This window comes from Canis aureus, chromosome 15, assembly GCF_053574225.1.
Source record: "Canis aureus isolate CA01 chromosome 15, VMU_Caureus_v.1.0, whole genome shotgun sequence".
Lineage (NCBI taxonomy): Eukaryota > Metazoa > Chordata > Mammalia > Carnivora > Canidae > Canis > Canis aureus.
The window spans coordinates 45,797,387-45,809,833 of record NC_135625.1 but is presented as its reverse complement, the minus strand read 5'-3'; the positions used below and the strand labels follow the sequence as shown (position 1 = coordinate 45,809,833).

Below are 12,447 nucleotides of genomic sequence, written 5' to 3'. Positions count from 1 at the left end.
ACTGATCTCCCAGGTCCTGGTTCTTGCACCTCTTCCAGAGGTTCCTAAGGTTACGGAGGGCTCAGGTCGCTCGTGGGGCATTGACACACAAGTATGGACGGCACCTCTGCTCCTGAGTGTGGATCACACGGCGTCTCTGTGGGAAAACAGCCTCTAAGTTATTAAAACCCTGCCATCCCCAAACCAGGGGGATACCTGAAAACCCAGGCAGCTGTGGATGTAGCCACTGGGGGTCCACCAAAAGGGTTAACTGCCTTGGTGGTTTTCTCCAGGGAGCAGATGCCCTGGAATTCCTATTCTTAGCTGCAAGCGCAGCCCGAGAACAGAACAGCCTGCCCTGATGCAGAGTGAGAGCCAGGGGCTGGGACCCGAGCTGGCCAGGCCTTGGGGCCTCAGAAGGGATGTGAATGCCAGGCAGCTGGCAACAGGAGACATCTCCACTTACAGAGATCGTAAATGAAGAGCACGTTTGAGGTCCGAGGCTTCAGCAACTTGTGATTTCATTTTCTATCACAAATAAACACTCCCTTTTACATTTAACTTGGTATTTTAACATTGTTGTCTTCCTGCTTGGTCCCTGCCTGGCACAGCCTGCACAGATGAGGAGGGACCCGCCTGGGGTTAGAGCCTGGCCAGTGGAGGCCTTTGGCCCCAGCCTGTGAAGTCGTGACATTTTCTTACATGGAAAGGGCTGTGAACACCAAATGGGACCTGAGTGCTCACAGGCTGGGGCACCCTGCAGGCCGCGTGACCAGGCAGCCGCGTCCCACAGCCCTGAGCACAAGCACCGGACAACCCTGGTCCCCTGTGGATGCAGGACCACATGTTGGAGGCTGATTAACTTGGAGAAGACCTTCCTCAGCATCATCACAAAATCAGGAAGACAAAACTGTCCAGGGGTGGGTGCTTCCTGCGTCCAACTCTGGAGCAGCCAGCATGGCCCTGAGGCCCTGGAGGCAGGAGGGGGGCAGTGCCGGGCCCCTGCCCTCTGGTGGCTGTTGAGGTGGGTGAGCAGACGCTTTGATCAGTCAGCTTCCAGCTGGTGGTTCTGCCTGGGGGACGGACGTCCCAGAAAGAGACCGGGCTGCCCTTGCTGTCAGCCCATCGTGGGGCCTGCTTCCTGAGCCGCGCAGCAGGTGTGTCGCACAAGGGCACATGCATATCCTGTCCTAACTTTCCACGAACATACATCTGTGCCGCGGCTCCAATGGTAGGCAGGGCCCCTCTCGGGGAACATGGAAGGCCCAGCTGGCGTTTTCCAAACAGTGAGTCATAACCAGGGTGACCACACAGCCTGATTTGCCCAGGCCAGGCCTGGTTTGCATCTGGTGTCCGGAGTGATTATTAATGACTCCCCCTTTCTCTCTCAAGAGGCCAGGTTTGGCCGACATACGATGTACTCACCCCATTATAACCCATTAGTCAGTTATGCAATCACTTTAGTGGGCAGCAACCAAGCGTTAACGAGGAGCAGCACAGAAAGTGTGGCTTTGCGAAATGTCTGTGCTGGGCTGCAGCGTGAGGTAGATTTCCAGCCGCTCTTTAACAAAGGCATCGGGGGGCCAGAGCCTCCGGACTCAGCCCGGCACCATCCCAGAAGCTTTCTGGGGGGAAGCCAGGTCCGCCTGTCACCTCTCCTTCAGCAACGTCGTGAGACAGACACCCAGCTGCATTCTCTTCTGAACCTCCCGATGCCCTCGTCACACGCGTCACTGTCTGGAAAACCCCGGTCTCTCCCGGTCCCTCCTAGTCATGATTCATGGCCCAGCACCTAGTGCCCTTTGCGCCACTGAGGCTCAGGTAGCTTGTGTGTCAGAGTGGGTCCCACCTGGATGAGAAGGCACAGCTCCGGTCCTTGGTGCACGTAACAACCAGGTGGTGGAGGAGCAAGGGCCAACCCACACTTCTAGCTCCTGCTTCAGACCCAACAGCCAAGGCGAAAGCAGGGGCAGGAAGAGGTAGGCAGTGGGAGCTGGGGCAGGAGCGCTCAGCAGGGCAGGAGGACAGGGTGGTGAGGCTGGCCAGGTGTGCAGCAGCCCCTGGGCCTGAGACACAATACCAGGTGCTTGTCCCGACTCAGGACTCACGCGTCACCGTCCCTGTGGTGGCAGACAAGGGCTCAGGGCCTGAGGCGTGCTCCGCTTGGAGGACAAGCTGCAGTGTGGCAGCCCAGGGGCCTTTGCCTCAGTGCTTTTGGGGCCACGGTGGGAGTTCGGGCACCCATGGAGCAGCAGCCCTCTGTTGGACTACAAGGAGGTGCCTATTCTCACTGTAAAGGCTCTGCAGCAACTCTGCCAACATTCCTAAGGGGAAAGGCTTTGGGGAGAGCATCCTACGGGCTCCAGCTCGAGGGCAGTGCCCCTATTTCAGCCATGCCATGGATGCTCCTTTGCTGGTGTGCAGGCCTCAGAGGGAAAAGGACTATCTTTTAAAATCCAAATATGACATTTCCCAGGTAAATAGCTGTAGATATTTTGGAACATTTTATCCCACCTGAATGTCACTGTGAGAAACATCAAACCCACAGACGACCCTTCACAGAGTCACAGGCCTATGTTCTTCAGAAACATGGTGTCATGTAGGGAAAGACTGAAGAATGTTCCAAACGGGAAACCACTGAAGAGCCTGGCAGGGCAGGTGTAGCAGGGCTTTGTCCCAGGACCTGGATGGGATTGGGGTCCTGATGGGGGAGCAGACATGTGCTGAGCCTCAGAAGGGCACCCTCACATTGTAAGGGGTAAGAAGACGTGTGTGCAGCCTGCGACAGGCGGCCAGGTGCCCACACAGCACCTGTGACCTGGGCAGCCATGCACACACGGGACATGCTGCCCAGAGCGTCCGGCTGGAGGCAGGAAGGGCATCACTGAACCCCGTGTTTAGCTGGGTGTTCTCACTGTCCCCACAAAGTCTAGGATTAAGAGGCAAACAGTACTGAGAAGAGGTTCGACAAACTTGGCATAAGTCTAAGTGGAGTTTTTTTGGACTAAAATTAGATTTTATTTGAACAAAAATAATACATGTTGACTTCTGGAAAAAGTAGTAAGTATAACAAGGATATGTTTAAAAGGGCAAACACAGTGACCACAAGGACCTTCTGGGCGCAAGGAGTTTGTCCTTGGTCAGCGCTTCTCCTGGCCCTTGGAGCCATGGCCCCACAGTCTTCACAGCACCCACGGCTGACAGGGCTGCCACTCCACCCTCCTCTGCTGTTCCCAATGGAGCCCTCGTCCCCGTGAATCGGACATTCCCGGTGTCCACCCTCCTTCTGCTATTGCAGTTAGTCCCCATGTCAGTGCATCAAGTGTAGGAACTAGTGGGGCCCCTCGGTGAACATCAGGGGCCCCACCTACCAGAGGACCCGTGCTGCCTCTGCTGACCGGAGGGCCCGGTCAGGGCAGCTGGCACCTCGGCCTTGCAGGCACCAACTACCTGAGCCCCAAAAGCCTGAGCCCCCAGGCAAGGTGGCTCATCGACAAGCCCAAGGGAAGGGAGGGGCCAGGGAGGCCAGGCTGTCGCAGGAGGCCCCTGGCTCGAGGACACACACATCCCCACCACACCACTGGATAAGGGACTCAGGCCTTGCCCATGCGTGCCGGATGCTGGGTGCAAGGTGGAGCCCTCCCACCCCTGTGAGGCTCCGTGAGCCTCCTTCCCCAGTGACCGTTTTCTCATTATATTTCCTTCTTAGCTTCTCATCCAGATTCTCCTCTGGCCTTGGAAAGACTCAGTCCTTCATCAGGCAGGAACTACGGATCACTGCCACGGGCTCAGTCAACACTAGCAGGAGATGGCTGATGGCCTTGCACGTCTGGTGAATCCTCTGAATGTCATCTATGCTCCCGGGTAGCGTTGAGCCTGGATCTGGGTCGGCGGGCTGGGGAAGAGCCCCGCACCCCGGGCAGCAGTATGTCGCGCACGCTGGTGGCAGCATTCTGGACCAGGCTTCATCCGAGGCTCTCCCTCTGCATCCCAGCTGCATCTCCGCGCCCAGTCTTGGTGCCCACCTCATGGCATAGGCCCTCAGTGTCACCCACTGCTGATGGGCAGGCACCCACATGACCCTAAGAACCACAGGGGGACGCTCCCTCCTGCAGTCTGATGGGAAACAAGGCACATGCAGGCCTCACAGCTGCTTCAGAGGCTGGAGTAACCTGGTAACCGTCCCCGAGGCAAGGACCTCGGGTGAGCTCGCAAACCCGTCTGCTGCCGGGAGGTACACACTGGCTCAGGGCTTGAATCCTGGCTCCAAGGGTCCCCAGGGGAGCCCGCCCCGAGCGGTGGGGCAGCATCATGCTCCCACGGTCCCCGTGAGGTATGAGTGAAGCGCCAAGGTGAGCCAGAGTGCCCCAGACAGGGGGTGGCCATGAGCTGGGCGGTCAGGGTGGGGGCCGGGGGGGGGGGCGCACTCCCCACGAGGCAGAGAGAGTTACTGGCGCATCTGAAAGCTGATTGGAGACTGTGAAAATATGTTTAGGGAGATGGCATAATATGGAAGAAATGTGTCCACTTGATGCATGGGGAGGCTGAGACGCCAGACGGCTCTGTTGGCTAAATTTAGCTGAAGCGCTCTTTATTCAAGAACCATGTTAGCAAATATATAACACAGAGGACACGTGGGGGGCACCGCCTTGCATGTCCACCGCACAGGACGCCAGTGTGTCTGCAGCACTGCTGTCCTCTGGCGGTTCAGGGTGTGCAGCCAAAAGCACCGCCGCGAACGCTGACGAAGCACAGAAGGGGGCAGGTGCTGTCTGGGGTCCTTGTACACCGTCTGGAGGCTCCTGATACGCAGGAGAAAGAGACCTCCCACCCAGCCCCACTGAGACCTGTGATGACTGCAATGTTTCTAGGCATTTCCGTGTTTCACCAGCTTTCAGCCTGCCTGGGAGGCCGGAGTGGTGTAGACATTGGGCAGCAGACAGAGACCTGAGGCAAGGAGACTGGCCCAGTGGGCACTCAAGATGCAGCACAAGACAGCGACAGCCTTTGCTGCGGGAAAACAGCCAAGAGACTGGGGTCAGGGGAGCCAATGTGCTGAGGTCAAGGGAGCCTCGGGGTGGAGCGGGCCTGGGGGACAGTGGTTTCGACGGGAGAAGAGCATGGACGGGGAAGGTCTGGCATAGCAACCAGGGGCCTGTGACAGAGGCTGAGCCATGCCTGGCCAGCTTCAGGGTCCCGCTGTGGCTCGTGGGAGCAGGAAGGGGAGGTCCAGAGCACCGCCAGACCCGGCTGCCTCGGCCCACAATGCTGCTCCCCTTCCTGTCACATCTCAGGGGCCTCTGGGGTCTTCGGGCAGCGTCCTCCTCCGTGGTCTCCCCATTCCTGGGGTGGCTTTACCTTCCATTCCCTCACCACATGGAGCCAAGCCTGTGGCTTCTGTGGAGGCTAATTTTTTTTCCTTGAATTTAATTAATCCTGAAGCCAACAAAGTTTGCACGCGCAGCACCCAGAGCAGAGTCGGGCTGTGTGAGAGCAGGAAATCCAATTAATACCAGGGAGCCGGGAGGACACGGAGCTGCTGATAAGATGAGGAGCGACATCGGAGGCCAAGGTCGCTGGGCTGCCCGCCAGCCCCCGGCCCCCAGCCACGGAGCAGACCCAGCTGGGACAGCGACCCGCTGGGCCCTCGGCACTGCCGACACCGCGTGGTTCTCGTCCTCGACACGATCCCTTCAACAACCAAGTATTCGGAGTATGTGAACGGCGGAAACGGCTGTCAGGAAGACAAGTTATGCACTTTGGTTTCGTGCCATCATTCTCTTCGCTTCCACACGTTAAATATTTTGATTTTCTAATCCATTAGGAGGGAATATGCATTCACGATATTTGTAAAATCTCTGAAATGTTTAATTAAGAAGAAAAATAGCTCTTCAAACTGGATGGAGAAGCATTAGAGAAGCAGAGACACTCTGTGCTCCCTGCCGGCGGGGTTTACTGAGTCACACACTTCCCGGAGGGCCTGGAAGACTTCCCCATCAGTTTTCCCGGAAATGCCACCTCTGGTGTGACCCAGGGGACGCATGGAAGCAGGGGCGGCCTCGACTGGTCCAGCAAGCCAGCGTCGCCTCCAAGGTCAGCTCTCAGCACCCGCCCTCCCACGGCGACTCCTCTACAGCCACAGCGGACCTGTAATAACCGAGGATGCACTTGGACACCGCTGTTCCCAGGACACGTGTATTTGTGGGATGGATGAAAGAGGACAGGGACCTGCAACTGGCTGTGGATGACACTGCTGTGGGGTGCACGCTGCTTCTACCCCACGTAGGCGTCTGGGGCCCCACGGACGGGGTGGGCGGGTGGACGTGGGGGGTCAGAGCCCCTTGCCCCCAACCACGGAGGCCCGAGACTGTCCCAGTCCCCAGGGCCTGTCTTCTGTGCCTGGAACGGTCTGATGGCCTCCAGCAGGGCTGTCCGGGAGGCGGGTGATGGGGAGCCACTCCTGCAGCCCTGGCCACCATGAGGAGGGGCATCTCCATTCCTGGTCCCCGGAGCATTTCTTGCTGCAGCAACAGTTCTGAAGGAAGCTGGGGGTAAACTCGGCCCCCCCAGCTCGAGACTTATCCTTGGAAAGCCAACAGAAGCACCTCCTGGTTCGTCATCACATAGCCAACAGCAAGAGGGGGCAAGTCTCAAACCTGAGATCCTCGGGTATCCTCCTATGAAAACGCCTTCTGAGTTCAGACTTGACCTCGGCAGGTCACTGACACTGGGCTTCGCCCTGGGGGACCTGCACTTGCGGCCTCGGTCACGTAACTGCCCTCCCTGTGTCTTCCAGCAGTGGTAGCTAAATGGCTGCCAGAACCCCCAGACCCCAGGGCCTTCCTGCCCCACAGATAACTCACGAGGGACTGACATCTCACTGGGGCTTCTCGCTGAGTCAGTAAACACCAAAGCGACGTGAAATATGTCCAGGGCTGAGCTCGGCCCTGGCAGGTAGGCCTCACCTGGCCGGTGTGCAGAGCCCATGTGGCCACACCGCACGCCAGCAGGACAAATGGCTCCCGCCGCCGACAGCACACAGCCCAGGAGGAGGTCAGGAGGAGGAGGAACCGCCAGGATGTTCTGTGGCACCGGTTCTGAGTACGTGACGTTTCAGTGATGTCCCAGGAGCTGTCCTGTAACTTGGCTGCGGTGCTCACAGACGGCTCATGTGTCCTGAGGGATGTGCAGGATGTAATGCAGGTGGGTAGCAGGTGCACATGGGCCCCACAGAGGCTCCCTCTGCCAGAGGGGCTGCTAGCGCCCCCCCCCCCCCCCAGGCACTGCCTGCAGCCTGCGGCTGCTCGCAGAGAACACGTTGACTACATCTGACATGGAAAATCTCAGTGACTGCACAACAGAAACAGAGCTGGGGCCTCCAACCTGGTCACACCCGAGCCTCGGTGTCTCCATCTGTAAGGTGGGCTGTCACCAAGACGCAGCCAGACAAGGGGCGGGGGCTGTGCATGACCATCGGTGTGTGAGATAGTGAGGTCTGCATGTCACACATAAAGGGTCGCATGTACGGAGATGCAGAATCAGCTTGATCGAGGGACTCATTTTACAATTTACATACATACACACACGCATCCAACATCATCCTGCACGCGGGCGTGCCATGGAGACAGGTTTGTTCCAGACCGTGCAGCACAGCGATTTCCCAACAAAGTGGGTCCAGCGACTTGTTTGCTTTCCTGGGGCTTATAAGACCTACGTTCCTACCACACTCTAGTCTCTTAATGTACCAGAGTGTCATGTCTGTGAAAATTACGAACGTAGCTTAAAGATCCTTTATTGTTAAAAAATGCTGATCATCACCTGAGCTCTCCGTGCATCCTAACTGCCAATCACAGGCGACCGTAACAAATATAATGATCACAAGAACGTTAGAAATACGGCCTGAATTAGCAAAACATGATGCAGGGAGATGAAGAACAACTACTGTTAGACGACTGGCCACCGTGGACCCTCTGTCAGTGTCGCCACAGCCTTTGGTTTGTAAGAACACAGTACACTCCAAGTGTGACACAGTGAGGGACGCCTGGGGTGGTCCCATGTCATACCTCAGGCACACTCGGCAGGAAGGCCCACATGAGACTGTGCTGAGGAGCGACCTGGCTCACGCGTGCCCTGCACCACTTTGGCCGCACCAGCATCACTTGGGGGGACACTGGCTGAGACGGAAGGACTTCCATTTCTAGAACTTGGTAATGTGGAGGCAAAGGAACCAGCTTTATACCCCAAATTTTAGTGAGGAGAGCAAACACATGAAAAACGAGTGGATCCCCTGGAAACGGGCGTGACCGTGAGGTCAAGTGCCAGGAAGCCCCTCTGGCTCTCTCAGAGCACCTCAGCACATCCTCACCCAGTGGGTGCTTACAGGGGAGGCGTGGGCACAGCTCGATTTCAGGCTCACAGGGCGTTTGTTCACCTGGGGCTAACACAGCCTCAGGGAGGGGGTGGGGGGCAGCCCGAGGGAGAGCGGTCACCTGGTTTTCTGGTGGTGAACAAAGCAAATCCACCGTCACATGGTGCTGCGGGGGGAGCCCAGGGTGGAGCAGGCCCGACTGGCCGTGGCATTCATGGGGTCACACACCCAGGGAAAGGGCTCCTGGTGAGCACATGTCCATGGCCCCTGTACCCCACTTGACACAGCACGGCCCACACCACAGGCTGGGCCTGCATGCCTTGGGCACTGCCGGCAGGAGCACACTCAGGGCTTTAGTCTGCACACTCGTTCTGCCAGGACTCTGGCTCCTGCCCTGGCTCAGGGCTCGCAGATCCAGAGTGAGGCTGCTGGGCAGCCCACACCGTGACGCAGCCTCAACCGGGCCAAGGAAACTGGTCGGCAGAGTGAGTGCTCGTTGGGGCTCTTCAGGCAGGCACAGCCCCTCAGACGAGCCAATGTTCAGGCCCTCCTGCCTCCAACCCCATGACGGTTGTGAGATGACGCCACGGGCCAGGCGCAGACCCCACACGGGGCTTTGCCCACGCTGGCTGTTGAGAAGCAGCAGCGCTCAGGGGAGGAAGGACGTGTACACGACTCTTGTCGGGCAGCAGGTGAGCGCTGCTGCGTGCACACTTACAGAAAAGGGGCCAGAACGAGCGGGAACCACGCGGGGCCCTTACCTTGCTCTCGTCCTCAGCATCATGATAGCCACACGCGTCTATGAAATCTGGAAACATCTCCGACCACCCATCCCTTGTGCAGTTTTTGCTTATGTTTCCTGGAAGATAAAGTCTCAGCATTAGGTTTGTGGGCTCCCAACTGCTGGCCTCCGTGGGGACTGTGTAGGCCACGCTCACGGGGGACAGCCCTCTCTGCTGCCTCCCTCGGTGGGTGGAGAGCGGAGCCTTGTCTCACTCCATTCACACGCTTCACAGTGTGTGTGCGTTCACTGCCCCACCCCGGCAGGGCTCCTACCCACGGAAGCTGGGTCTTGTGGGGCCTGGGTGGATGGTGGGAGAGCTTCTGGGCCATGAAGCAAAGGTGCAGCTGTAGTGGCTGGCATGGCTGCCGCTGTGAAGAAGCACAGTGAAAACTAACAGACTCATATTCTGTCCCGGGAGAGTTATCACCAAATCCCAGCCACGGCAGTACTGGCTACCCCACTCCATCCTACTCCGTGCCAGCTCTGGGCACGACCAGAGTGCACAGGCAGGCAGCATGTTACATCAGTGGAAGGGCAGTGATGGCAGAGGAAGAGACCGTGGGCATAAGAGTTAAATTGGATCACTGACTGTGATATTATATGTTGGCACATTGAACTTCAATTAGAAAATAAAATAAAGTACATTTACATAGAAAAATAAAAAATGCAATTAAATAGAAATTGCAACTCAGTTGAATTTTGCACATATATGGATTAAAAAATGAAAAAAAATAAAGATAATTTCTAGGCAAGAAAAAAAGATTTAAATTGCATGAAATAAAGACAGTGTTGATCTTATAGCACCAGTTCTTTCTGCATGTAATTAATGTAAACGTGTGGGTTAAGCTCAGGAATGGAACGTTCCCTCTACCTAAAGGGTCAGGGCTCCTGGGCGACTCAGTTGGTTGAGGGTCTGACTCTTGGTTTCGGCTCAGGTCATGATCTCAGGGTTGTGGGATTGAGCTCCATGTCGGTCCCCATGCTCAGTGCAGAGTCTGCTTCAGATTCTCTCCTTCTGCACCTCCCCCAACCCACTCCCTCAAATAAATAAATAAACAAACAAGTAAATTGATAGTCTTTAAAACAAAGGTGGTGTCCTCAGGAGGTGGCCACAGTCAGCACTGGGTAGTGACGAGTGACCTAAGGGGGCTCTGATGACCTGGGACAGGGCTGGGCCTTGCAGGGTGGGCTTCAGGAAGCTCAGGCCTGGGGAGGCGCTTCCTGCCGTCAGCGCCTAGAGGCTTAACCACTCAGCACTCAGCACCCACCAAGCTTTCTCCCGATCCCACGGCCCTCAGGGCTTCCAGAATAGCAAATATTTTCACTCACGGATCTCATGTCTTTGTTTTGGGCCAACACTGCAGGGCCGACCCGGGCATTACTGCTCCCGTTTTACAGGTGAGACTGAAGTTCAGTGACACGCCCAAGGTTCTATAGTGACTGAATGGTGGAAATAGGGTTCCTTACTCAAAAATGCTTTCTATTTTCTACACCAGGGCAGCCTACACAATCGATGGACCAGACAAGGTCAGGAGCAGGGTGCGTTCACACTGAGGTGATAATACACATAAGTGATTCTTGGCCTGCTGTGTGGAGGCAGGTGGGACGGCCCAGACCCTGACTCGCCCACCGGCAAGAAAGTGGGGTTCAGAGGTCTCCACAAAGCCCCCAGCAGCATCACCTGGGCTGCCGCCGTGGCCCAACGCCGCCATCCCGTATTTTCCTGAGTCCAGGCCCCAAATCTCCTCCTGCTCCGGCTCTGGGAGAGCCGCGGGGAGCCTTGCGGGGGGCTGGAGGGCGAGACGTGGATAGTGGAGGCAGGACAGAGTCCTAAGGGGGGCAGGGCCCCCGAGACCAGGTCCCCCTGCCCTATTATATAGATAGGGAGATTGAGGCGCCCACAAGGTAACGATCAGGACTCCGAATAGCAGAGGGGGTGAGGTCGCTGCAGGTTGCTCACTGAGCTCCTGCCACGAGCCAGACTTTGCACCGAGGCTCCCATGGACCCAACGGCGACATGGGGGGCACCTTTTAATGGTCCCACGTCACAGGTGGGAGACCTATGCCCACAAGCAAGGGCCACGTTTCCATCCCAGGCTGCGGGGTCACCACGCAGCATGCTTGCTGTCCAACCTGTACACGCCCAGCTCCCGGGGACAAACCAGGAGGGATGCTGACCGGCCATCTCTCATTCGCTACAGCAAACAGTAAACTAAGGGAGATGCTTAAGCAAACTTTATTCCATGAGGTCGATCCCCCTCCACAGGTTCTCCACCTTGCCTGGCTTCACCTCCTTGAAGACACCTGGAGTCAGAGGAGGCAGCCATGTGCAGAAGGGGTGGGGAGGTGGGGTGGTGGGGAGGTGAGGGGGGACCTGGGGAGGTGAGGGGGAACCTAGGAGGTGAGGCGTGCTGGTAGATGAGAGGGGACTGGGGAGGTAAGGAGTGCTGGGGAGGTGAGGGGGGTGTGGGGAGGTGAAGGGGTGCTGGGGAGGTGAGGGGGGACCTAGGAAGGTGAGGGGTGCTGGGGAGATGAGGAGATGAGGGGGGTGTGGGGAGGTGAGAGGGAGCTAGGGAGGTGGGGGGTGCTGGGGAGGTGAGGGGGGTGTGGAGACGTGAGGGGGGCTGGGGAGGTGAGAAGGTCCTGGGAAGGTGAAGGGGAACTGGGGAGGTGAGGGGGGTGTAGGGAGGTGAAGGGGGTACTGGGGAGTTGAAGGGGTGCTAGGAAGTGAGGGGGGACCTAGGGAGGTGAGGGGTGCTGGGGATGTGAGGGGGACCTGGGGAAGTGAGGGGGCTGGGGTGGTGAGGGGGTGCTGGGGAGGTGCTGGGGAGGTGATAGAGGTGTGGGGAGGTGAGGGGAATCTTAGGAGGTGAGGGGGGCAGGGGAGGTGAAGGGTGCTAGGAAGGTGGGGGGGCTGGGGAGGTGATAGAGGTGTTGTGAGGTAAGGGGGTATCTGGGGAGGTGAGGGAGGCTGGGAGGGGATGGGAGGCTGGGGAGGTGAGGAGGGTATGGGGAGGTGAGGGGGACCTGGGTTGGTGAGGGGGGACTGGGAGGTGAGTGGGGTGTGAGAGAAGCTTGGGGGTGAATGCAGGATGAGGGAAGAAAAGTGGGGGTGTGCACAGCTTTGGGCCCAGGAGCCACACCCCCTGCTCCATCCTCTGCGAGTGCACCTCCTCCCACCCTGACTGTGGGGCCACCTCGTCTCTGTGGGGTCGCTCACCTCACCCCTGGTGGGCCCCTTTCTTCATGAGCTCTGTCTGCGTGGCCCTCGGCCAGGCTCTGAACGGTGCCTGTGCCCTGCTCCCCAAGGGTGCTC

General features: G+C 57.8%; 1 protein-coding gene across 4 annotated transcripts in view; it reads right to left on the bottom strand.

Moving 5' to 3' along the window:
- The window catches only part of VIPR2 (vasoactive intestinal peptide receptor 2), a 55,375-nt gene that overhangs the window by 23,158 nt on the left and 19,770 nt on the right, over nucleotides 1–12,447 (bottom strand). For all 4 annotated transcript variants that reach the window (XM_077849472.1, XM_077849471.1, XM_077849474.1 and 1 more), the window contains one exon: nucleotides 9,109–9,206. In XM_077849472.1, the coding sequence (XP_077705598.1) occupies nucleotides 9,109–9,206 (98 nt within the window). The remainder of the gene's footprint in view (nucleotides 1–9,108; nucleotides 9,207–12,447) is intronic.